Here is a 26,151-nt window from a genome sequence, read left to right as displayed (position 1 = left end):
TGATTATGTCAACTCACTGAAAACGCATGAAAAACACCAAAAACTTCACACACAAATACACGTGCTCTTATGGCATATTCAACAGTTCTCAGGTCTACACGCTAGAGAGAGCTCTAATAGCTGTCCCTCGATATCTCGCTGAGTGTCGCGTACGCGAACTGTCTCTACTGTATTTGCGTGTACGTACCATCACGAATCGCTGGGTCGCTCTAGCGCAGCGATGGATCCAGTCGGCCGTGGTACCATACTATCGAAACGTATTGTAGCCTGGTGATTACCACGACACACGACAGTGACAACAGGAAGGAGACGATGGCAGATGTTGTGGCAGAAGCTGTTGCTGAAGTTGGGAGTAACTTGACAGAAAATGTTACTGAAGCCCTTAAAAAGACCCCTGCAACGCCGGAGGGCATGATTGTTGCATATGGGAGCCTTATTTTAATGGCTTTGCTCCCTATTTTCTTTGGATCGTACAGGTCTGTGAGACACCATAAGGAGCAGAAGGTAACTACACTTGTCTTAACCTGTGGATTACCAGATTTGATCGGTCCTGGACGTGTAAACTTTGTGACATTAATCATATCAATTTGTGGAGTGTACGTGAGTGTTGAAATTTGGAGATCCCGTGTGAATTTTCGTGATATCTGTATTTATTGTACAGATTTCTTTCGTATCGTGCCACGTTATCCTCACCGGTGTCAGAGTATGAAAAGTCTGTTGTCTATCCCCCCCCCCCTTTTTTTGCAGGCAATATATACAATTTACTAACTCAGTTGTGCGATTAAAAAAAAAATCATAATCCACAATTATTATTATGTTTGTGGTGGTGTTATTCCCGCTGATTGTTCGTTGAATTTGTGTACGTCATCGAGTATTGGTGCACTCATTCATTCATTTCCTGTTTTAAAAGTATTTGTTTGAAGGATGTGTCAGCCTGAATGAGAAATTGATAATTTTATGACATGCATGATCAATTTTACGTTAATAATTCTTAAAATGACCCTATGAATGTACAACTGTATTACTGTTTTCTGATATTTCATGAATATAGCTTCTCTGTGTAGTTTCCCTTTATATTGTGGACTTTGTGCGCTTTTACCCCTGCATTGCCTGACTGTTGGTTTACGTGGAAGTTTGTTGCCCTAGGACCTCTCGAATGGTTTGGAAGCCAGTTCAGTGAGTGTTAGGTTCACATTACAGGACCTAAGGTGTAAATTGAAACTATGACAGAGGAAGTTCTGTTGACATGTAAGATAGGATTGGAAAATTAATTCTCATGACAGCATGAAAATTGCAATTTATGGCTGTGCACTAATGAGAGTTGCTATGTTTAGCAGTACAATGAAAGAATGAGATCTCAGTAAATGCTAGTTATCTATTAATTTGAAGGTCTTTTCAAATGCTTGGACCAGGCGGTGTGGCTTAGAAACTACTGCCTTTCTGAGCCCAAGTTCATGGGTTTGATTGCAGCTTAGTCCAGTGGTAGGCCTAAATGATTGAAAATTCACAAATTTGCCTGCATTATATATTATTAAAATGTTGCTAGCTACGGAATGATATGATCATCCATCAACTGGGAAATTATATATCTGTACATTTACTGACATGTTAAAGAACAGTTGTGGGACAAAATTCCAGCACTTTTCGTGTTACTGAAAGCCATGAAGTTGTATATGGGATATAAAGTCAAGCAAATAGTTGGTGTAAAATTGACAGGTTCTTGGATAGAACTCGAAGATAGTTACTTTTCAGCTTGGGGCTGCGTCTTTCAAAAGATGATGAACATATGGGTAGAAATTAAGTATGACTTACCGCACTTTTATAGCATGATAAGGATGCAGTATCTTAGAAATCTTAACTGGAATACCTTGTAGAGGAGAGATGTGTTCACTGCGAAAGCCATGAACCCACCCGCAATCCCCCGGAAATAATTTTGCTTTTATAACCTTATACAATTTATTACTTGCCATAGTCCATCGCCTAACTATGTACCAGCATTTCCATTGGGTGAGATAATGGTATATGTCACTTCCAGCAATGAAGTCAAATGAATTCCTTTATCAACCGGCGCACAAGAAATACATAACTGCGCAATAAATACATAAGTGAATGCAATATGTAAAGAAAGAACTGTATTCAACTCACTTTAATGTAGGGGAGGGACAGTATGCTTGCAGCTTTAAAGAACTCGTGTACCTTCGTGTTAGCAGGAAAGTTCGTCTTAAAGAGGAACTCCCCCCTATGCTTGATCGTAGTCCAATGGCTTTGTCACTAACCTACCCTAACATGTCCCGACCAGTGGAGGTCTCACGCGGTATACTAGAGGCCAAAGGGCCGCTTCGCGGCTTCTAACCTGGGGGCTTATGCCCTCAGACCCCCTCTGCTTGATCCAGACCAATGACCTAACCAATCCAGACCAATGCCTTTGTCACTAACCTACCCTAACCAATCCAGACCAATGGAGGTGTCACGCAGGATACTAGAGGCCTAGGGCCACTTCGCAGCTTCTAACCTGGAGGCTTACGGCCTCAACCCCTTTGCTTGATCCTGACCAGTGTCTTTGTCACTAACATACCCTAACCAATCCAGACCAATTGCTTTGTCACTAACCTACCCTAACGTATCCAAAGCAATGGCTTTGTCACCGTACGAGATTCGTGAATTCAAAAGTAGTGCCGCTGCACTAGGACTAGTTCTCTTCATGAACATTTGGCCGCTCTGTCCACCGCACGATCATGCTCATCGCGAGACGCGAGCGAGAGACAAAAAAATGACAGTGCAATCGCGCCTAGATGCGTGCGCTGGAAAATGGTAAGTCGTACTGGAATTTTGCTCAAATATGTTGTTGTGAGATGAACAACAATTGTCGCTGCTGCTTTAAGTAAATTTTATATCTTGTGTAGCTTACAAGTAATCCCTCGCTTATACCCCTGCATTACCCAGCAGCTAATATGTACAGAAATTTTTTGCTGCATGGCCTTTCATACTGATTCGAAACACAGGAACTCTCACTCTGTGCTGTGCATAGAAGCAATAAAAATACCAGATCTTTTATAGAGAATAATGATCATTATTTCAGTATAGGCCTAGGTCATAATTAATCAAGGCAAGGGCCTCAGTTGTTGATTACCAACACAGAACTCAAATTTTCCTGGATATGAATGCTTTTCCGTGTGATAAAATCCTTTGTGTGAGTAATGTTAGAATTTTTGAGTGATCTAAGACATTTTATTGGATTTTAACTTAAAGGCCTTATAAAAAGATTTTTGAATGCCTAGTCGGCAGTGGAGGTTATCTTATTCTATACCACGTTGTTGGTTCTGCTTCGAAGGAAGTCAACTGAGATCAAATCAGACCATTGGTGGATGTTCTTCAGCCATGAAGTTCATCTTCCAGGTCCTGTTTTGCCTTCTCTTTTCCCTTCAGTAATTAATGGTAGTGGCATTCCTTATACTGCTTTATATTGGCCAAAATATGCCGTTCTCCTGTTCTTGATAGGTTTTATAAATTTATAACTTCAGATTTTCCTTTATTCATACAGCACATTTCTGTTTCATTTGAGACTTGATATATCCATGATATACGCAGCATATTGCGATAACGCCATACCTTGAAAGCATCCTTTCTCTTTATTGTCCCTTCAGTAAATATCCATGTTTCCACTCCATAATAGAGGACTGTAAACACATAACATCTCAACATTCTGGTTTTGAGGTGGTTGGTAATTTGTAGGTTGCACAAAACTTTCTTAAATTTAACTTGACGTCATGGTTCTTGCATCTCGGACATATTCTGAGTCATAGCCCTCCTTGTGCTCAGGCGGCTAGGACTTTACAATTCACCGGTGGTCCATAACCCGTTAGAGGAGAGATCCTCACTTGGACTATGTGCAAGTAGGGTAGCATCCTGCTTCATGAATTTACCAAGCTCAGAACATTTTAAGCAAGCCTGGGACCTATGGGAGTAACGGAGTCCCTCTCCCATTTGACAGGCGAGGGACTCCTTGGAAACAACTTGGCGAACAAAATGGAATTCGATGGGGAGCTATCAATATTAATGGGGCTTATGGAAGAAAGAAAGTAGAACTGGCTGAGTCAGCAAAGAGGATGAATCTGGATGTGCTAGGAGTAAGTGATATTCGGGTAAGGGGAGATAGGAGATTATAAAGTGTACTTGACGGATGTTAGAAAGCTACTGCTATTTGCTTTTACGTCGCACAGACACAGATAGGTCTTATGGCGACGATGGATGTTAGTAAGGGAAGGGCAGAGTCTGGGGTAGGGCTCTTCATGAGGAATACCATTGCACGCAACATAGTTTCTGTTAGGCACGTAAATGAGCGAATGATGTGGGTAGATTTGTCAGTTGGAGGAATTAGGACTAGAATTGTCTCCATGTATTCACCATGTGAAGGTGCAGATGATGAAGAAGTTGACAAGTTTTATGAAGCATTGAGTGACATCGTGGTCAGGGTCAACAGCAAGAATAGAATAGTGCTAATGGGCAATTTCAGTGCGAGAGTTGGGAATAGAACTGAAGGATACGAAAAGGTGATTGGTAAATGTGGGGAAGATATGGAAGCTAATGGGAGTGGGAAGCGTTTGCTGGACTTCTGTGCTAGTATGGGTTTAACAGTTACGAATACATTCTTAAAGCATAAGACTATTCACTGCTACACATAGATGGCTAGGGGTACCAAATCCATAATAGACTATATCTTAACAGACTTTGAGGAAATCTGTTAGGAATGTACGAGTTTTCCGGGGATTTTTCGATGATACAGACCACTATCTGATCTGTAGTGAACTAAATATCTCTAGGCCTAGGGTAGAGAAAGTGAAATCTGTCTGCAAACGAATAAGGGGAGAAAATCACCAGGACTAGGAAATTAGACAGAAGTACATAGATATGATTAGTGAGAAGTTTTGAACAGTAGACGGTAAGCAGGTTCAGGATATAGAAAGTGAATGGGTGGCATAAAGGGATGCTGTAGTAGAAACAGCAACGGAATGGCTAAGAACAGCTGTGTGTAAAGATGGGAAAAACCGAACATCTTGGTGGAATGATGAAGTGAGAGCAGCTTGTAAACGTAAAGAGAAAGCTTATCAGAAATGGCTCCAAGCAAGGGCCAAGGCAGACAGGGATTTGTACGTAGATGAAAGAAACAGCGAAACAAGTAGTTGTTGAATCCAAAAAGAAGTCGTGGAAAGATTTTGGTAATAACCTGGAAAGGCTAGGTCAAGCAGCAGGGAAACCTTTCTGGTCAGTAATAAAGAATCTTAGTAAGGGAGGGAAAATGGAAATGAACAGTGTTTTTGAGTAATTCAGGTGAACTCATAATAGATCCCAGGGAATCACTGGAGAGGTGGAGGGAATATTTTGAACATCTTCTCAATGTAAAAGGAAATCATCCTGGTGGTGTTGCGAACAGCCAAGCTCATGGGGAGGAGGAAAATGATGTTTGTGAAATTACGCTTGAGGAAGTGGAAAGGATGGTAAATAAACTCCATTGTCATAAAGCAGCAGGAATAGATGAAATTAGACCTGAAATGGTGAAGTATAGTGGGAAGGCAGGGATGAAATGGCTTCATAGAGTAGTAAGATTAGCATGGAGTGTTGGTAAAGTACCTTCAGATTGGACAAAAGCAGAAATTGCACCTATCTATAAGCAAGGCAACAGGAAGGATTGCAACAACTATTGAGGTGTCTCACTGTTTAGTATACCAGGCAAAGTATTCACTGGCATCTCGGAAGGGAGGGTGCGATCAATCGTTGAAAGGAAGTTGGATGAAAACCAGTGTGGTTTCAGACCACAGAGAGGCTGTCAGGATCAGATTTTCAGTATGCGCCAGGTAATTGAAAAATGCTACGAGAGGAATAGGCAGTTGTGTTTATGTTTCGTAGATCTAGAGAAAGGATATGTCAGGGTACAGAACGAAAAGATGTTCGCTTACAGGGGGACCACGAAATTAAAGGTAGATTATTAAAATCAATCAAAGGTATTTATGTTGACAATTGAGAATTGATGGTAGAATGAGTTCTTGGTTCAGGGTACCTACAGGGGTTAGACAAGGCTGTAGTCTTTCACCTTTGCTGTTCGTAGTTTACATGGATCATCTGCTGAAAGGTATAAAATGGCAGGGAGGGATTCAGTTAGGTGGAGATGTAGTAAGCAGTCTGGCCTACGCTGACGACTTGGTCTTAATGGCAGATTGTGCCGAAAGCCTGCAGTCTAATATCTTGGAACTTTAAAATAGGTACAATGAGTATGGTATGAAAATCGGCCTCTCAAATACTAAATTGATGTCAGTAGGTAAGAAATTCAACAGAATTGAATGTCAGATTGGTGATACAAAGCTAGAACAGGTCGATAATTTCAAGTATTTAGGATGTGTGTTCTCCCAGGATGGTAATATAGCGAGATTGAATCAAGGTGTCGTAAAGCTAATGCAGTGAACTTGCAGTTGCGATCAACAGTATTCTGTAAGAAGGAAGTCAGCTCCCAGACAAAACTATCTTTACATCGGTCTGTTTTCAGACCTACTTTGCTTTATGGGAGCGAAAGCTGGGTGGACTCAGGATATCTTATTCATAAGTTAGAAGTAACAGACATGAAAGTAGCAAGAATGATTGCTGATACAAATAGGTGGGAGCAATGGCAGGAGGGTACTCAGAATGAGGAGATAAAGGCTAATTTAGGAATGAATTCGATGGATGAAGCTGTAAGCATAAACCGGCTTAGGTGGTGTGGTCATGTGAGGCAAATGGAGGAGGATAGGTTACCTAGGAGAATAATGGACTGTTATTGAGGGTAAGAGAAGTAGGGGGAGACCAAGACAACGGTGGTTAGGCTCGGTTTCTAACGATTTAAAGATAAGAGGTATAGAACTAAATGAGGCCACAACACTAGTTGCAAATCGAGGATTGTGGCGACGTTTAGTCAATTCTCAGAGGCTTGCAGACTGAACGCTGAAAGGCATAACAGTGTATAATGATAATGTATGTATGTATGATCTTCATGCCACACACTTCACACTCTTCAGCTACAGTGGAACCTAAATTTATGAAACTTTCCATATAAGAAACTTTTTTTGGGAACTAGGGAACTTTCTTTGCAAAACGTTAATTGTTAATGAAAAATTTCTGTTTAGCAAACTAATTTTGGTAATATAAAAATCCTGTAACACACAGAACAGAAAATATTTTCAGTGAAATCAAATTTTATTGCGTGGCTTGTTAATTCAAGTTGTTTGTTTATCAAAGTGCTCCTAGTTCGATAGTTGTTTCCATTCTCTTAATGAACAACAGTTGCTAAACAGTCGCCAAGCGCACGTTTACCTTTTTAATAGCAATAGAGTTACAGTTTCATATTCCGTTTTGTTCCAGTTGTCTCTGTTGCGAATGCTACTAGTACAGTATGTTGGAAAGAAAACTGGCCTGAGTCCAACTGGGTAGGTTTGATCCTTGCTTAGTCCGGTGGTAAATGAAGGCGCTCAAATACGTTAGCCACATGTCAGTAAATTAACTGGCACATAAAATAACTCCTGTGGGACAAACTTCCGGCACCTCAGCATCTCTGAGAAGCACACCGCGCCGCTATAATGTCAGAGTCCTACTGTAACTTCAGACAATCGTCTGCATATTGTATGTTCTTGTACATTACTGTGTCATCAGCATAGCCATGGTTGGGGTCACATATTTAGGTAAATCAGACTCAAATGCATTAATTAATAAAGGTCCCAAGATCTGCCTCGACATACTCCTGAGGTTATGTTAATGATTGAAGATCGAGCTCCAGGCTGAGTTTGCCCTCGAAATGTTCGCAGCTATGCCAGTACACTTTCTTGGATATTCATCTGCCTTAATTTTAACAAAAGTCGTTGATGTAGGATTTGGTCAAAAGCTTTATCCCAGTCCAAAGCCATGCAGTCTACCTGAACAATCGTAGATTTCTCCAGGGAGAACCTACAATCATCAATAACCTTTGATAATAAAGTACTGCAGGATCTTCCTTGAAGAAAACTGTGCTGGCTTTCACTTAGCAAATTGCCTTGCTGGAAGTATTCCTGTATATTAGAGGCTACCAGTCGTTCCATACATTTACATATGTGGGAGGTGAGAGACACCGGGCGATAGTTGTCATTAAGTGATTTTTTTGTGCTTTCTCGAATATCTGAATTACATCAGCACACTTCCAGTCTGGAGGCAGTTATCCACACTGAAGCGACACGTTGAACAATTCGCAGAGTGATGATGCCACTGACCCACCACAGTCCTGGCGTATACGGCTGTGTATTTCATTAGGACTGCTCGCTGCATGGGGTCGATTCCTCTTAAAACTTACCAGTACCCCAGCTTCCGAGAAGTAGAGGCTGGTGAGGGAGTGGGTGGTATGGGTATGTTGGTTGCATAAATGTCCCCAGCTGATTGTCCTGGGAGAAATTCTCTTTAAATTTTTCGCTGAAGGCTGAGGCAATATCTGCGGGCGTGGAGATAGATTTCCCATTAGGCTTGAACAGAGCTTGGTGCAGCGCTTTCGCAGCTCCTTATTAGTAGTTTCCACAGCTCTTTGTTATCTGAGCAAGTCGTGTGAATGTACTCATCGTAACCCTCTCATATCTTTTTTGTGTCTTTACATGCGGATTTCTACTTTTCCCCTGCTTGTTGCATTTGGCATTGTCTTTCATTTTGTATAGACTGTACTGTTTTCTTATTAACATAAAAAGTTCTTTCTTTACCCTCGAAGCTTTCTTCTCTCTTTTTAAAGCGCATTTCGGTACAGTTTGGCAACACATGAGAAAAATGTATCTTTCCAGGGGAGCCAGAAAGAGTCCATGTCACAAGTTGATAAGGAGGTTGGAGAGGGTAGGTGGTACAGTAGTAAGGTGGAGAAGGATTTCCATTCAGCTCTCCTGATGTTATATTGAGGCCGGGATTTATGATTGACAGGTTTTCTGCAGTCTTGGGTAGATAGTCGCTCAAATGGCCTGGTGATCACTGAAGCCAGGTATGACTTCAACCTGGGATACTGAGGAGGGATGATTGTTGAAATGTTGAAAAGTGAGTCTAGTATAAAGCGGGATGTTTTGGTGATATGTGTTGCTCCTAGAACAATCTGTTCCAGAAAGAGGTCCTAGAACTCTGTTAGAAATATGTCTGTCAATAAATTTCGAGGGATGGGTGTAGAATCACAGGTCCATATGATGTCCAGGTTGAAGTCCCCTGTGAGGTAGACAGTATTGTACTTATGCTGAATGAATTGCATTCATCTTAGAGATTCCAGCAATCTTTCATTTATACAGGGCTTGGTGCCCGGTATATGCTATCCATCAAGAATTTCTTCTCCCTACATGTCACCTCTACCCATAAAGCTTCACTGTCAGTCTCCATGTATCCTAGTCGGATTGGTTGTAGTTCCGGTTGTATAGCCAGGAGAACACCCCCTCCAGACGTCCAAGTATGGTTGGGGAAATACTTCACCCTCACCACGAACCTACTACGCTGGTGTAGCAGGGGGAGAGATGATACTCCCATGTGGTGCGTTCCAGGTGGCGGATAGTGGGGTCCTAACTGGCATGCCGGCAGATTTGAGCAAAGTAAAATTGCTCTTGCGGACCAAACACACAACCCCTTGCGGGTGGGGGACACAGACGAGGAATACACCCACAGTGTCCCCTGCCTGTCGTAAGAGGCGACCAAGGGGTGATCAAATTAGAACCATGGTACTACTTGTAATTAGTACCACCACGCGGGGAACACCATGGGTCGCTTTTACTTGCGCGTAGTACCGCTATGTTAGGTAAAAAATAGGTTTGTGATTAGTAGCAACAGAGTCGGCTTTTACAGTACCAATATAAATGGTCCGTTATTGGACATTATAAATTTTCCAGCTAACTCAGTCCTGGTTGCCAGCGTTTCGCCCCTGTGTGCTAGGCTGGGCTCTTCAGTTGGTACGTAGCACACCTACCAAGACGTTGGTCAGTGCATACCGTGGAGGCTACTGCGTAGGCTAATTGTAGCCACCGGCAGTGCCAATGCACTATGAGAGACTTTGTCCCATTATTAAAAATTGATGCCTGCTTGGCCACCAGATGATATAGATGTGGATTCCCATAGGGAATCCGAAATATTTGTTCCGAATGAGTAAATTTATAATACCAAGATAAATGATCCGTTATTGGACATTATAAATTTTCCAGCTAACTCATTCCTGGTTGCCAGCGTTTCGCCCCCGTGTGCTAGGCTGGGCTCTTCAGTTGGTACCTAGCACACCTACCAAGATGCTGGTCAGTGCATACCGTGGAGGCCACTGCGTAGGCTAATTGTAGCCACCGGCAGTGCCAATGCACTATGAGAGACTTTGTCCCATTATTAAAAATTGATGGCTGCTTGGCCACCAGATGATATAGATGTGGATTCCCATAGGGAATCTGAAATATTTGTTCCGAATGAGTAAATTTATGATACCAATATAAATAGTCCGTTATTGGACATTATAAATTTTCCAGCTAACTCATTCCTGGTTGCCAGCGTTTCGCCCCCGTGTGCTAGGCTGGGCTCTTCAGTTGGTACCTAGCACACCTACAAAGACGTTGGTCAGCGCATACCGTGGAGGCCACTGCGTAGGCTAATTGTAGCCACCGGCAGTGCCAATGCACTATGAGAGACTTTGTCCCATTATTAAAAATTGATGACTGCTTGGCCACCAGATGATATAGATGTGGATTCCCATAGGGAATCTGAAATATTTGTTCCGAATGAGTAAATTTATAATACCAATATAAATGGTCCGTTATTGGACATTATAAATTTACCAGCTAACTCATTCCTGGTTGCCAGCGTTTCGCCCCCGTGTGCTAGGCTGGGCTCTTCAGTTGGTACCTAGCACACCTACCAAGACGCTGGTCAGTGCATACCGTGGAGGCCACTACGTAGGCTAATTGTAGCCACCGGCAGTGCCAATGCACTATGAGAGACTTTGTCCCATTATTAAAAATTGATGCCTGCTCGGCCACCAGATGATATAGATGTGGATTAATTCCTGGTTGCCAGCGTTTCGCTGGCAACCAGGAATGAGTTAGCTGGAAAATTTATAATGTCCAATAACGGACCATTTATATTGGTATTATAAATTTACTCATTCGGAACAAATATTTCAGATTCCTTATGGGAATCCACATCTATATCATTTTACAGTACCTGTGATTAGTATCACTATATGTGAGTGACACCTTGGTTAGCAACATCATGGTTCCGGCTTGCCTATGATTGGTACCCACTATGTGAGGAACACCACGGGATAGTACGAGTCCCTGTGGTTAGTACACTTGTGTGATGAACGCCATAGGTTTGCGTTGCCTGTAAATGGCGCCGCAATGTGCAAAACACCATAGGTCTGTTTTACATGTGCGAATTTCATTACCTGTGAGTATTACCATAATGTGTGGAATACCGCGAGTCTACGCTACTTTTGATTAGTACCGCAACATAACAAATACCATGGTTCTACTTTCCTAGTGATAAGTACCATTATGAGGGACCAATGACTTGGATTTTGGACCTTTTAAATTACAAACATCATCGATTCAGTATTGTGCTATAGAAGCAGTCCCTTGGTCAGTAATACTATGGTTTTAAGTCAGTTTCTGTGAATGTGAGGCATTGTGGGTTGGATCCACCGATTGTTTTAAATTCATATCCATCCATTCATTCTTTGCCCTCATGTTTTGAATTCTGGTCAGTGGAGGATTTTTGGACTTCTAATTTGTCATTACATTTTGTACCATTAGGGGCCAATGACCTAGATGTTTGGCCCCTTTAAAGAAGCATCATCATCATCATCATTTGTTTACTACATACATACATTATCATTATAGACTGTTATGTCTTTCAGCGTTCAGTCTGCAAGCCTCTGAGAATTTACTAAACGTCGCCACAATCCTCGATTTGGAACTAGTGTTGTGGCCTCATTTAGTTCTATACCTCTTATCTTTAAATCGTTAGAAACAGAATCTAACCATCGTCGTCTTGGTCTCCCTCTACTTCTCTTACCTTCCATAGCAGAGTCCATTATTCTCCTAGGTAACCTATCCTCCTCCATTCGCCTCACATGACCCTACCACCGAAGCCGGTTTATGCGTACAGCTTCATCCATCGAGTTCATTCCTAAATTAGCCTTTATCTCCTCATTCCGAGTACTCTCCTGCCATTGTTCCCACCTGTTTGTACCAACAATCATTCTTGCTACTTTCATGTCTGTTACTTCTAACTTACGAATCAGATATCCTGAGTCCACCCAGCTTTCGCTCCCGTAAAGCAAAGTTGGTCTGAAAATAGACCGATGTAAAGATAGTTTCGTCTGGGAGCTGACTTCCTTCTTACAGAATACTGCTGATCGCAACTGCGAGCTCACTGCATTAGCTTTACTACACCTTGATTCACAAACAGTTGTTTATTAAATTACTACACCGGCTACCTTGAAATTTAACTTATCTTCAGCTTATCCGTGTTACTTTTGGGGTTGCTAGAGTCCCGCTGACTTTTTTTTTTTTTTTTTTTTTTGCCGGTTGTTTTAAGGCTGGACGCCCTTCTGATGCGACAAGATTTTTGAGGTGAAAATCTGATCCCAAGATTGGTCTAACTTCAGCCTTCTGGGTGGGAAGCCAGCAGCTAAGCCACTGAGCTAATCATGCCGCAGTACACAGGCAAACTTGTTTAATTAATGTCATTAACATGACACTGAACAATGAAGTGCTTCGACAGATTTTAGGAGTAAAAGCTCTTCTGTCCATCGTTTAAATCCGCCTGAATGCGGAAAAACTGCTTCATGTCACGTGAGAGCAAGAGATGTGAACTTCATAGCAGTAATATCCTTATATTCGAAGCTATTGTTTTTTCACCTTTTTTGCTGAAGAGAACCTGGCTCACTAAAGAAATTATCTTGTTCACTATAGGGGGCTGCTCTAGAATTTCCTGAACCACCGCATGGTCCTCTATAGTACATTGTACCACATTGTGGAGTTTTCATTTCAAACAACCATGCTACCGGGCGAGTTGACCATGCGGTTAGGGACGCGTGGCTCTGAGCTTGCATCCAGGAGATAGTGGGTTCAAATCCCACTGTCGGCAGCCCTGAAGATGGTTTTCCGTGGTTTCCCATTTTCACACCAGGCAAATGCTGAGGCTGTATCTTAATTAAGGCCTCAGCCGCTTCCAACTCTTAGGCTTCTCCTATCCCATCGTCGCCATAAGACCTATCTGTGTCGGTGCAACGTAAAGCCACTAGCAAACAAAAGAAAGAACAATGCCTGCAATAAATTATTTATTCTGCAGTGAACAGCAATACTATTTAAGCAAGTTCCACAGTTACAGGTACTTCAAAATAAAGAAAGTGAAGAAGTACAGTTTAAAGTATGAATACAATGAAATAGGTCTGTTTAAGTTCTGGCAAGCAAAGCAGGTAATTTTTATGTCCTGCAAAAATTTTAGTATGTTGTGCTGTGCTACATAAAACAAAAATTAAGAGATATTTTGAGAATAATGAAACAGCAACAAAATGGGTTCAAACCTATGAATCCAGGGCTTGGTTATAATTTAAAATCATTCTGAAAGGATTTAAGTGCATCCTTTTATGGACAAAGTCTAGATAAATCTCCACCGAGCAAGTGGCTGTCCGGTTTGGATCATGTAGTTATCAGCTTACATTTGGAAGATAGTCGGTTCTACCCACACTGTTGGCAGCCCTGAAGATGGTTTTTCATTGTTTCCCAGTTTCACACCTTAATAAAATTAAGGCCATGGTCGCTTCCTTCCCACTCCTAGCCCTCTCCTATCCTATCGTTGTCATAAGACCTTCACTGCTAAAATTTTTTGTCTTTGTTTCAGGAGTCTGGAGAGAAACCAGAAACTATGTCCCATAAGGATGCAGCCATGTTTCCAATTATAGCCAGTGTAGCTCTCTTTGGATTATATATATTTTTCCAGGTAATGTTGTTTGTCAGATTATACTTTGCCCTTTCTGTGGCTGAACTCATTTAGATTTATGTGTGTGACATAATACTGATACAATGAAACCTCGTTAAAACGTTTCTTCAGGGAACAAGGAAAAAGAACGTGTTAAGCGAGAAAACTTACTAATGAATATACGAATATAAACTATCCAACAGGGATGTGGAAACACAAGATAAGTTTTTTCCAAAGTGAGGGCATTTTACGTCGTGTAACCACGGGTACGGTGAAAAGTATAGGCCTATCTACCATTTCTAAAGATGAGAGGAAGGTATTAAAAGGTGTGAAAAGCACGCGAGAACAAACAGAACAAATATGAAAACCTCCTCTGCTGGCGATTATAAGATAACAAGTACCAGTACACTGGAAGGTGTGAAAAATATCAGACAAAAAATGAGAAAACGTGCACAGGGGTCAACAGAAATATCAAAGTACCGAGCTCGATAGCTTCAGTCGCTTAAGTGCGGCCAGTATATCCAGTATTTTGGAGATAGTGGGTTCGAACCGCATTGTCGGCAGCCCTGAAGATGGTTTTCTGTGGTTTCCTATTTTCACACCAGGCAAATGCTGGGGCTGTACCTTAATTAAGGCCACGGCCACTTCCTTCCCAGTTCTAGCCATTTCCTGTCCCATCGTCGCCATAAGACCTATCTGTGTCGGTGCGACATAAAGCCAATAGCAAAAAAAAAAAAAAAAAAAAATCAAAGTGTTATTGCAGATCACACTCTGTCTAAAACAAACGTTAGTAGAAACCTTTTATTTCAGAGCAGTGGTTTATTAGACATTATTTTCTGGTCACACTCTTAGAGGATGAATTTTAGGTTACACTCGACATGTGCAACTGGGAGGTATGACTTTGGCCACCATTTTGAATCAAGCAGAACTTCGACCAACTTGAGTGAATTTAAACTTGAATGTGTGAATTTCAACATTCGCGACCTCTGCGTGCTTATTCGAGTCCACTTTCTGACAGATTTAATTTTTTCTTCATTATTAAGGAATTTTACATGATGTTCTGTATCCATAACTAGGCTATCACATGACAAATATGCACCACGCTGGTCAGTTTCACTCGATTATGTTCCTAATCCAGTTATAGGCTACTGTATCATGCAACAAATATTAGCTACACTTCACTGTACCACTCAACAAAAAATACATTTCTACCTTGTGAATGGAATGCTATTCAGCTATCTCACTGCTAACCGGCAATCAAATCTGAACGTTTCTGTGTCTCGGCTTGCTCCCCGAAACTGCAACTTATCCTTTGAAGTTCAGAAAGGCCTTTCCCCGTAATTACGCAACTGTGGCAACAGCTCTTACCAGAGTTGGAAATCGTGCTTCTTTTGGAAGGGATGACAAATACAGTAACATTTTCAGGTCTAGGAAAGATGTGTTCATACTAAGCAGTAATGGCAAAAATTTGTGACGTGATAAGTGCGTTATTTTTTATATAGATTTAATATGATGAGAATCAGGACTTCAAATTTCTGATGTGCTAATCAGGAAAACGTGTTAATGAGGAACGCACTAACGAGATTTCACTGTATTTGAAATAACGTGTTTTAGGCCTAATGGGGTAATGAAATGCAAATTTAATTCTCTTGAGCAACCTCCAGTATTGTAAAGGAAATAAAATTACAGTAGAATTCCACTGTAACGAACACCAGTATAATGAAATTTTCAGAATAACAATTTTTTTTTTTGTCCCTTCCTTTTTCCCTATTTGTTGTGTGTTAAAATATTTCATTTTAACAAATTATGTAGTTTCAGTTTAACAAATTAAGAATGAGCTATTTTCTTTACCAATTTGACCATATTTTCTCAAATTAAAACTAAAATTCATCCTGTTTTATGACCAACATTTTTCTTGTATCATTATTTTGTTATTCAGATGATATGATCACCATTTTCAATATGTGCACCGTGTGCGATCGAGAAGGCAATCACTTTTGTGTAACCAATATGCTTCGCCCGTCATCCAGTGTAAGACGTCACTCTGTTAGCTGAGTAGGAGCGCCAAGTTTGCAATCCACTAATGAACACTATGCTTTGCGTAACCAATAGGCTTCGCCCATCAACCAATGTAAGATGTCACACTATTGGCTGAGTAGGATCGTGATGTTTGTATTCCACCAATGAACTTGACAGTTTCATCGCATCATGCATTGCATGTTTCTTCTTCGTATTTAATTCGCAAAGCAATTTGTTTCTGTTAAGGGTAAATCATTTAAACTTGCAAAGTTTGTGTGCGTTTCATTAAATAAGTTCATATCATCGCAAATGGATAAGCAGAAGCGACAGCAGTTGTCATTGAGTGAAAAACGTAAAATACTTGCGGAAGTAGAGATAGGCGTAAAGAAAGGAGAAGTAGCGAAGAAGTATGGCATTAGCCCGTCAATACTTGACTACTTTTTTAAATCAGAAAAGTAAGATAGAGGAAAACATTGATGCTGATGCCCTAGGTCCACAGCGTATGATCAGGACAGCAGACTACAAGGAGGTGGACCAGGCCGTCTATACGTGGTTTGCGGAAATGCGTAGTAAAAACCTTCCAATAAATGGCCCATTGTTATGCGAGCGTGCGCGATCTTTCGCACGTTCGCTTGGGTCACTTGAGTTTATGGGTTGTGCTGGTTGGCTTCATTGGTTCCGGGAGAGATATCCCACAGAATTATAAATGGTAAAGCTAACGATGCCCCGAAGGAAGTTGCGTCTTCATGGCGGCTGGAGACTAAAATGGATGCCTTGAAGGAATATTCACCGGCAGACGTTTATAACGCAGATGAAACTGCGTTATTTTATAAACTAATGCCGAACAAAACCCTTGATTTGAAGGGAAATAAGTGTTTGGGGGGCAAATGTTCAAAAGAAGATATCACAGCTCCTTTCTGCACCAAAGGTGCTTCAAAGGGGATGCAACATCTGCCCTGTGAATAAGGACACAACTCTAAGGGATGTATGACATCTATGCTATTCAAAGAGTGGTTGTTGGACTTGGGACGTTGGATGAAGGCCGAAAAGAGGCAAATTCTTTTATTATTGGACAATTCCTCTTCTCATAATTGTGTGCCTTGCCATTTGGGGCATGTAAAAGTTTTATTTTTGCCTCCAAAATACAACTTCAATTCTGCAGCCGCTGGATCAGGGTATAATTATGCAGTAAAGCGGCATTACCGAGCTCGTGTTGTCCGTCTAGTGCTGTGCAATGTTGCAACGAATAGAGACATTAACATCAACATATTGGGAGTAATGCAGGTGTTTAATGCTGCATGGAAATCCCTGAATGCAGACATCATCACAATCTGCTTTAGGAAAGCTGGAGTGATTTGTACAGAAGATGTCACAGAAAGTGAAGTGTTGGATGATGTGGAAACCGAGGATAATTGGAAGTGTTTGTGTACAACGTTGGATGTGCCATCTACGGTAAGTCTTACCAACTACATCAATGTAGATAGTGATGTAATAGTCCACAAAGAAATCACCAATGAGGAAATAGTGGAGGTTGTTATGAATGATAGAGGTCCATGTGACGAGGAGGAAGCGGAAGACAACCCCCAAAATGATTGTGATTGACAGAGCTTGACTCTTCAGCAGGCAACGAACATGGCACGTAGCCTTCAAGATTTTCTTATGTCACGAAGTGATGTGCCAGAATCTGTTTTAAATTCATGTGCAGTGGTTGGTGACTATTTGGAACGAGCTTTTGTGTCTGGATCTGTTCATAGGAAAAGCACATACCTTTTCAAAAAATGAGGTTCTGGAACAATGTGTAGACTTGCTGGTAAAATGTAAAAATAGATTTTCTGAAAACATCTGTCAATACTGTGGCTCTTAATGGTATTTTGAAGTTATATAGATCCTGCAACGGATATAACAAGGCAGATGACCTCGTAGTTCCGCCCCTAAAAACAACAATAACTAACGGATATAGTACTAGGTGAGGTCTAAAGAATTAATTTATTTCAGTATAACAAAATTTCATTATAACCAATCAATTTCAGAAGTCCCCAAAATTTTGTTATACTGGTATTTTACTGTATAGCATTTATTTTCTTGATATTTTAGTTATTGTTAGTCACCTGTGATTGGAATCTGATGATGTATTGTTTTAAAGGGCGTAACGTCTAGGTCATCAGCACTTCGGTTGGAATATGATGAGGTTTGTAATACTCTGAAGAATTTCAATCATAAGCTATCTAATAAGCTTTAGCTCTGTCATTATTTTATTTGAAATTATGATTGTAATATCTGAATTCTCTTAATTCTGCATGTGTGTGGTGAAATTATTAAACATGTTTAGTGTGGCCAATCTTTGGGACCAGGTAATTATTTTTCCTTTATACTTAAATAGTGAATGTAAGAAGCGATCAGATGCTATGCAGAATATGCTGCATTACCTCCAGCTCTGTTAGAAAATGGACTTGCAACTGCAATGAGGTTGATGGAATTACATGTCTGGTTCAGAATCTACAGAAACAGTTTTGAGTAGCAATTGCAATTGTCCTTTATCTCTTTCATAGTCCATTTTCCCTAAAACATTTTAAAATACGGTCTGCAGTATCTATTTCAATAATTCTTAAATGTAACAGCCAAAAGCTTAACTGGAAATAAGGCACAATAAAGCTGTATACATTACCTGGTCACTGCACTGATTGCAACATGCTCAGTGTGACTGGTCTCCAGAACTGAGTCAACTGTGCCTTGTCACAGGGGTCGCTTTTGCATGACTGGCAATTTGAATAGCACACACACGGTTTCAACTGAGGATGGTACAACAATATAAAGATTTTGAGCTGTTAACAGTTTGAAAAACAAATAGTATTGTTGCAAGGCCCAGAAGAAGAAATTGTGTCACGCCAATCTCGGTTTAAAATGTACGAGAAGTATGCCATCTAAGTTCAAAATTCTGAAGTATGAGATCACTATGAATGGTTGTACATATTTTGTAGCTTGTGAAATTTTTATATTATACATTACTTCAAAATTGCCCAGGGACACAGAAAATCAATCATCATCTAGTGCTGTTGCCCAGGCGACACACTATCAATTGTTTAACTCATATTTACATTTATTTACAATTATTTACCTAGTTTTTTCTTAAATATTTTCAACGAACATGGGAATTTATTAAACATTTCCCTTGATAATGTATTCCAATCCCGTACTGCTCATCCTATAAATTAATATTTGCCTCAATCTGTTGTCTTGAATTCCAACTTTATCTTCATACTATGATTTTTCCTACTTTTAACACTGAGCCTGGACAAGTCAAGATAGCGCCCCTACCCTGTGCTGGCGTGATTTAAGCTCTCGGGAAAAAATCAGTTCTATCAGTTTTTTGCAATATAAATAAACAGTTTCTTGTACATATTCTAGAAAAAATGGACTATCTCATGAAATCAATTCAAAAATGCTTACCTTCAACATTGGAAAGAAACTTTTTTTGCAAGTTGCTTTACGTCGCACCGACACAGATAGGTCTTACGGTGACGATGGGACAGGAAAGGGCTAGGAGTGGGAAGGAAGCGTCTGTGGCCTTAATTAAGGTACAGCCCCAGTATTTGCTTGGTGTGAAAATGGAAAACCACGGAAAACCATATTCAGGGCTGCTGACAGGCTACAATATTGGTACATTCTGTTATCCTTTCACGCACTTGAATTTCTAATTCACTCAGAAAAGTTCGATAGCTATAATTTTCAGTCGCTGAACAACAGAATTACACATTGTTATTCCCAGTACCTAACTTTGGTATGGTAACACTCAAAACATTCTTCTATGCAAAGACCTACATCACATTTACGGCAATATACGGTCGTCATTTTCTTCACAGCATGGCCGGTGTTGTGTTTGGACTTGTTGCAAACCTTGCGTGTACAGTGGAACCTCTATTCTCCGTTTTTGGAGGGACCATGAAAAAAACGTACAACACGGGAAAACGGAATATCTGGGAACGAATGAACCATCAACAGTTTGGCTTAACATCACAAAAATGAAATATGTATACTTATAATCTTATAAATGCCCCTAAACCAAACCAAACTACAGCCCCAATGGGCCTTCTGCCTACCAAGTGAAGGCCTGCAGATTACGAGGTGACGAATGGTCAGTGTGACGAATCCTCTCGGCCGTTATTCCTGGCTCTCTAGACCGGGGTTGCCATATCACCATTAAATAGCTCCTCAATGAAAGGTACTCGTAGAGTGATTGAACCTGGAACCAGCCCTCATATCCAGGTAAAAATGCCTGACCTGACCAGTAATCGAACCCGGGCCCTCTGGGTGAGAGGCAGGCAAGTTAGACCGCGGGACTGGCTTCAAATGTTAATTACCAGTACGCGACTTAAAAATCTCGAAACTTTACATTCAGTTTTACCGGGGAAACTTCATCAGTTTCCTCTGAAAACTTCGTCATATTCCTTTGAAAACTTCATTCAGTTCAGCAACGTTGATCAGCCAAACTCTTCGAAAAATGTAATTAATACCTGTAACGCCAAGCTGAACAACAATCGACCACAAGTAGTTTTTCATTCTCTAATCTAATAAAATAAAGCACATTAGATACAAAAGCATCCAACATGATGGCAAAATCATTTTTTTTAAAATCTTCCATTGTAATTTAATCACTGGTATACTGTTCTTAGTCACTTTATGGAAATCTTGTACCGTGTAAATTATGCCTACAGCGACTTTTAAAGGTTTTGTTGAACTCGAGAATATGGTTTCGAAAGTATCAATCCTCAAGTTCTCGAATGCATTATATTTAGATCTGCCCGTCACTAATCACAATCAAATTGGAAAGAGAAAAAATATCAACACTTCTGAAATTACGATTATTTGCGAGCTTGAGCTCAGTTGGAAAGCGCGTTTGCTGTACAAGTCGGTACGAGTGCGAAATGATACAAAGTTTTTAAATGTAACGTGCGCAAATAAAACGACTGCAGCTTTTATAACATTTTAACACAAAAACGTGAGATTCCCAGTGTTATATTAGGACGAAAACAGTAATAGGCAATCCTGAAACCTCCCATGGCTTTATGTATGTAAGGTGCAACATCTGTTCTGGTCTCGATAACATAATCGTATACGATAATATTAAAATACTAAATTTGTGTTACTTAAGGAGGAGCAGTTTCGATTCCTGCCTGACAGCCCCAGTGACTATACAGTGCCCGGAGGGAATGCCGAAAACCTGTTCGGCGACACACCCGAAAAAAGTAAAAATATAGACATCTAACCCTGGACATAATGTAGACGTTTTGCAAGTACGAACGTTTGACGAAACTTGTTCTGTCTTCATGTAGAGCTGTTGAAATACACTCTGTCTTCTTCCAATTGTCCTGGGCACTCTCTGCTTTATGACTTCCGAGGATTCTCTAAACAATACTACCCGAATGCGACGCTAAGATGATCCCTTATGCAAGTTCATCGCCGATCGCTTTTCCAGTACAGTACTTCTTCAAATTACCACAATGACAGGACGTCAACACCGAGATCCGTAAGTATGCCGTAACCGTCCTTTCGTAAGATACAGTTTCTTGAAAAATGCGTGATCGAGGGTTTAGCGTTGATGGGACTGAAATTTCTGGACGGTTGATCTGGGAAATCGTTTCTTCGAGGAACGGATAATGCGTGATTTTTACAATGTGATTTAATTAGGATGCTCGCAGGATCACGTAATCTGAACGAATAATATGGGAAAACGTAGTTTCCGGGAATGTATAATCGGAAGTTCTACTGTACTCTGCATATGTCCTTCCTTCTTCGCGCCCACTGCAGGTATTTTGTGTGGAAAATGATCTCTACCTACTAACCTTCTCCCAGAAGATGCTCTTCATTCTTCAGTAATTTCAGCCCCAACACTACTCACCAAATCATCCGCCAGACATTCACAAAATGTTGATAGGGGAAGTTTTTGTGAACAAGCCTTATGTACAGTATATAGGCATTCACTATCACAAGATCAAACAGATGGAAGAATTTTTCTTTTCCCACCACTTGATTGAATTCCTTGTGAATGCATAATATGCCAGCAATTGGTCGGACTTAACACCGATCTACTGATGGTTTCGATTTCTTGTGGCTCCCTCTTGCTGTGGGTACTTCAATCATGTCACCATCATGTGTAGTGCTCAGCATATACACGTCTTGGACATCTGGCCAATTATTCCTAGAAGGTGTTCTCTCTGCAATGAAATGTTTTCACCCTTTTTCAGTTTTGTCGCGCAATCTGACTTTGGCATTCCTTTCCGATTTGGCATCACAGTGCGAACTGCTTTAGTCTGACAGTCTCACAGATGATCATAAATGGTGGGGCTTGAAAACCATCTCTCCATATACACTGTGTGCCCCCAATTTTTTACTGGTTCACACAGTCTATCCACAACATTGAAGGAAGAATTGTAATTCTCCACTGTGACATGGGCTCCGGAATACACTTCCATGTTGCACACATAACCACACCTCGCTTCACACAGTTGAAGGATCTTGATTCCATACTTCTGTGGCTTTCTTCTCATGAATACATGAAAAAATATACGTCCCCGAAATGTGCATATTGCTTCATTGTCAGTGATTCATCAGGTGCAGCCGGGCTGAGTGGCTCAGACGGTTAAGGCGCTGGCCTTCTAACCCCAACTTGGCAGGTTCGATCCTGGCTCAGTCCGGTGGTATTTGAATGTGCTCAAATACGACAGCCCCGTGTCGGTAGATTTACTGGCACGTAAAAGAACTCCTGCGGGACTAAATTCTGGCACCTCAGCGTCTCCGAAGACCTTAAAAAGTAGTTAGTGGAACGTAAAGCAAATAACATTATTATTATTATTATTATTATTATTATTATTATTATTATCATCATCAGGTGCATAATAGTTCAGAAAACTTTTTTTCAGGCAGTCTAGTATTGTATTAAAGTTAAAAACTTTTTATTACCACCTATTCAATACAAAAATAATGCACTCAATTATTTATAAAATATTCATAAGATACATTGGTTAATAGGACATGTTTCATTCGTCTTTGCGAACATCATCAGCTATAAATATACAAAGCTTAAGGTCAGGGCCCTGAGTTCACTTAAATGGTTAAAAATGTCGCTATGTTAAAACAATGGTAAAGCTGTGATAAAAGTGGTTGTATAGTACTAAAATTAGACTGTAACACATTATACAGATTAGCATCAAAAACTTTTCATAAAGTACAATGAATATTAACAATCTGAAAAGTAAAAGCAATCATAAAGGTTGTTAAAATAGGAAAGATGTAATAGTAGACATTAAAAAGAACTTCGATGTTTGAAGCGTGGATTAATTGTAGAGTTGTTGGGTATAAACTTGAAGTTTGAAATCTGAAAAGAAAGAAAAAAGGGAAGAGTGAAGTAATGTTTTACGAAAATAAAAAGGGGATGGAAATTGTAAAAAGGAGAAAGCTTACCCGTTAGACCGGTGAAAATATTTGCTAGTGATGACAGCGTGAATAGGACAAGGCAGGCCACTTGTTATTCCTCTAGTGAATTGTGTTGAATTGAGACAGATAGTATTGTAGGCACTAAAATACATCCATATGTGACGCGTGGAATAATATTGAAAGCATGAACTTGAAAATTATTTTTAAATCTGAAAAGAAGGCAAAAAAGGGGAATTGAGGCCATGTTATGACGAAAATTAAAAGGGAGAGAAAGAGAAAATTGAAAAGGGAAACTTGCCTGCTGTGATAGAAAGGGAGTGTCCGCTAGCGTTAACTGCGTGAGGTAAACTGGCCAGCGGCTTTGTTATTGCTTCTTGTGTTGTGTGTATACGTAGAGGCGGGGAGTGAGTCATGTGAGGAGGGGAAGTAGCTAATTCCTTAGACGCGCCAGATGTACGTGGACGGGGTGTCACATGGGAGGGTGGTGGAGTAGCAACTGTTGTTACTGAGGAAATGTTCTTAGCAGTTGGATAATTAAAAATGTTCATAAAGTTGTTATTTATATTTAAAAAAAGAGAGTAATTCTGGGATTTTCTCAATTAATGGGCTTTTGATTTCTGAAATTTCGTTTAAGTTTTGATTTCCATTGAAATGTTGGTCCAAGGATATGTAAATGTTCTCGAACTCTGGCATTAGTTTGCTTTTACTGACGTATTTTAAGATTTGAAGATCTTTTTCAATCGTCGTAAAACTGTGGCCGGTTTCTTCCCTGTGAATACTCATGGCGGAATATTTTTTGCGTTTTGAGGCGTTGTAATGTTCAAGATACCTAGTCAAAAAACTGCGTCCAGTCTGTCCGATGTAAGAAAAATCACAATGCCTCAAAACACAAAAAATATTCCGCCATGAGTATTCACATGGAAGAAACCGGCCACAGTTTTATGATGATTGAAAAAGATCTTCAAATCCTAAAATACGTCAGTAAAAGGAAACTAATGACAGAGTTCGAGAACATTTACATATCCTTGGACCAACATTTCAATGGAAATCAAAACTTAAACGAAATTTCAGGAATCAAAAGCCTATTAATTGAGAAAATCCCAGAATTACTCTCTTTTTTTAATATAAATAACAACTTTATGAACATTTTTAATTATCCAACCGCTAAGAGCATTTCTTCAGTAACAACAGTTGCTACTCCACCACCCTCCCATGTGACACCCCCTCCACGTACATCTGGTGCGTGTAAGGAATTAGCTACTTCCCCTCCTCACATGACTCACTCCCCACCTCTACGTATACACACTTACAACACGAGAAGCAATAACAAAGCCGCTTGCCAGTTTACCTCACGCAGTTAGCGCTAGCGGACACTCCCTTTCTATCACAGCAGGCAAGTTTCCTTTTTCAATTTTCTCTTTCTCTCCCTTTTAATTTTCGTCATAACATGGCCTCAATTCCCCTTTTTTGCCTTCTTTTCAGATTTAAAAATAATTTTCAAGTTCATGCTTTCAATATTATTCCACGCGTCACATATGGATGTATTTTAGTGCCTACAATACTATCTGTCTCAATTCAACACAATTCACTAGAGTGGCCTGCCTTGTCCTATTCACGCTGTCATCGCTAGCAAATATTTTCAGTCTAACGGGTAAGCTTTACTCCATTTTACAATTTCCATCCCCTTTTTATTTTCGTAAAACATTACTTCACTCTTCCCTTTTTTTCTTTCTTTTCAGATTTCAAACTTCAAGTTTATACCCAACAACTCTACAATTAATCCACGCTTCAAACATCGAAGTTCTTTTTAATGTCTACTATTACATCTTTTCTATTTTAACAACCTTTATGATTGCTTTTTCTTTTCAGATTGTTAATATTCATTGTACTTTATGAAAAGTTTTTGATGCTAATCTGTATAATGTGTTACAGTCTAATTTTAGTACTATACAACCACTTTTATCACAGCTTTACCATTGTTTTAACATAGCGACATTTTTAACCATTTAAGTGAACTCAGGGCCCTGACCTTAAGCTTTGTATATTTATAGCTGATGATGTTCGCAAAGACGAATGAAACATGTCCTATTAACCAATGTACCTCATGAATATTTTATAAATAATTGAGTGCATTATTTTTGTATTGAATAGGTGGTAATAAAAAGTTTTTAACCTTAATACATTATCTTCAATACGGTCTAATTATGAGATTTATCACATGTTCTAGTATTGGTCGGATTTTGAACAGAGGATTGTAGTCTGCATGGCCCTTTTGTTTTTGCTTATCATTGTTGTTCAGATGAAATATTGTCAGAATAAAAAGAAATCTGTCTTTCGACATTCCAATGGACGTCGCGTAGTCAGATTTTAGTATTGGTGTTGTACTCCAGTAGTCCCAGAGGAACGTTTTACGAATCACACACATGAATTACTACTGCAAAAACTAACTTTAGTTCATTCAATGTCACTGGTTTCCACTGTGCATACACTGATTTAGGTTTCAAAGGGCCTTCTTGTTTCTTTAGATTTATTTGATGTAGGGCATATCTGTTACTTTCCACTCAGATAACATTCAGTACATTACTGTCAAAAAATAAACCAGAGAAATCTAGAGGTGAAGATTATGCAAAAATAGCAAGGTCATTAGCATTCAGGCCTGGTGTGCCAGAAAAGAAAAACGGGCCTGTTCAGAGGAGTAGTATCTTGTTTCCTTTGTATTCCCGTGCTTCTCACCTTCCT

The 26,151-nt window shown here is 40.1% G+C and overlaps 1 protein-coding gene across 1 annotated transcript in view; it reads left to right on the top strand.

The window, feature by feature from the left end:
• The first annotated feature begins 228 nt into the window (after positions 1-228).
• Positions 229-26,151, top strand: part of LOC136864042 (minor histocompatibility antigen H13) — a 129,125-nt gene continuing 103,202 nt past the window's right edge. The window contains exons 1-2 of the mRNA XM_067140565.2: positions 229-504; positions 13,885-13,983. Coding sequence (XP_066996666.1) covers positions 313-504; positions 13,885-13,983 — 291 coding nt within the window. The 5' untranslated portion in view covers positions 229-312. The remainder of the gene's footprint in view (positions 505-13,884; positions 13,984-26,151) is intronic.

Source organism: Anabrus simplex, chromosome 2 (genome assembly GCF_040414725.1).
Source record: "Anabrus simplex isolate iqAnaSimp1 chromosome 2, ASM4041472v1, whole genome shotgun sequence".
In the NCBI taxonomy this organism is placed as follows: Eukaryota; Metazoa; Arthropoda; class Insecta; order Orthoptera; family Tettigoniidae; genus Anabrus; species Anabrus simplex.
The sequence above is the reverse complement of the archived record's forward strand: the minus strand, read 5'-3'. Positions and strand labels throughout refer to the sequence as shown.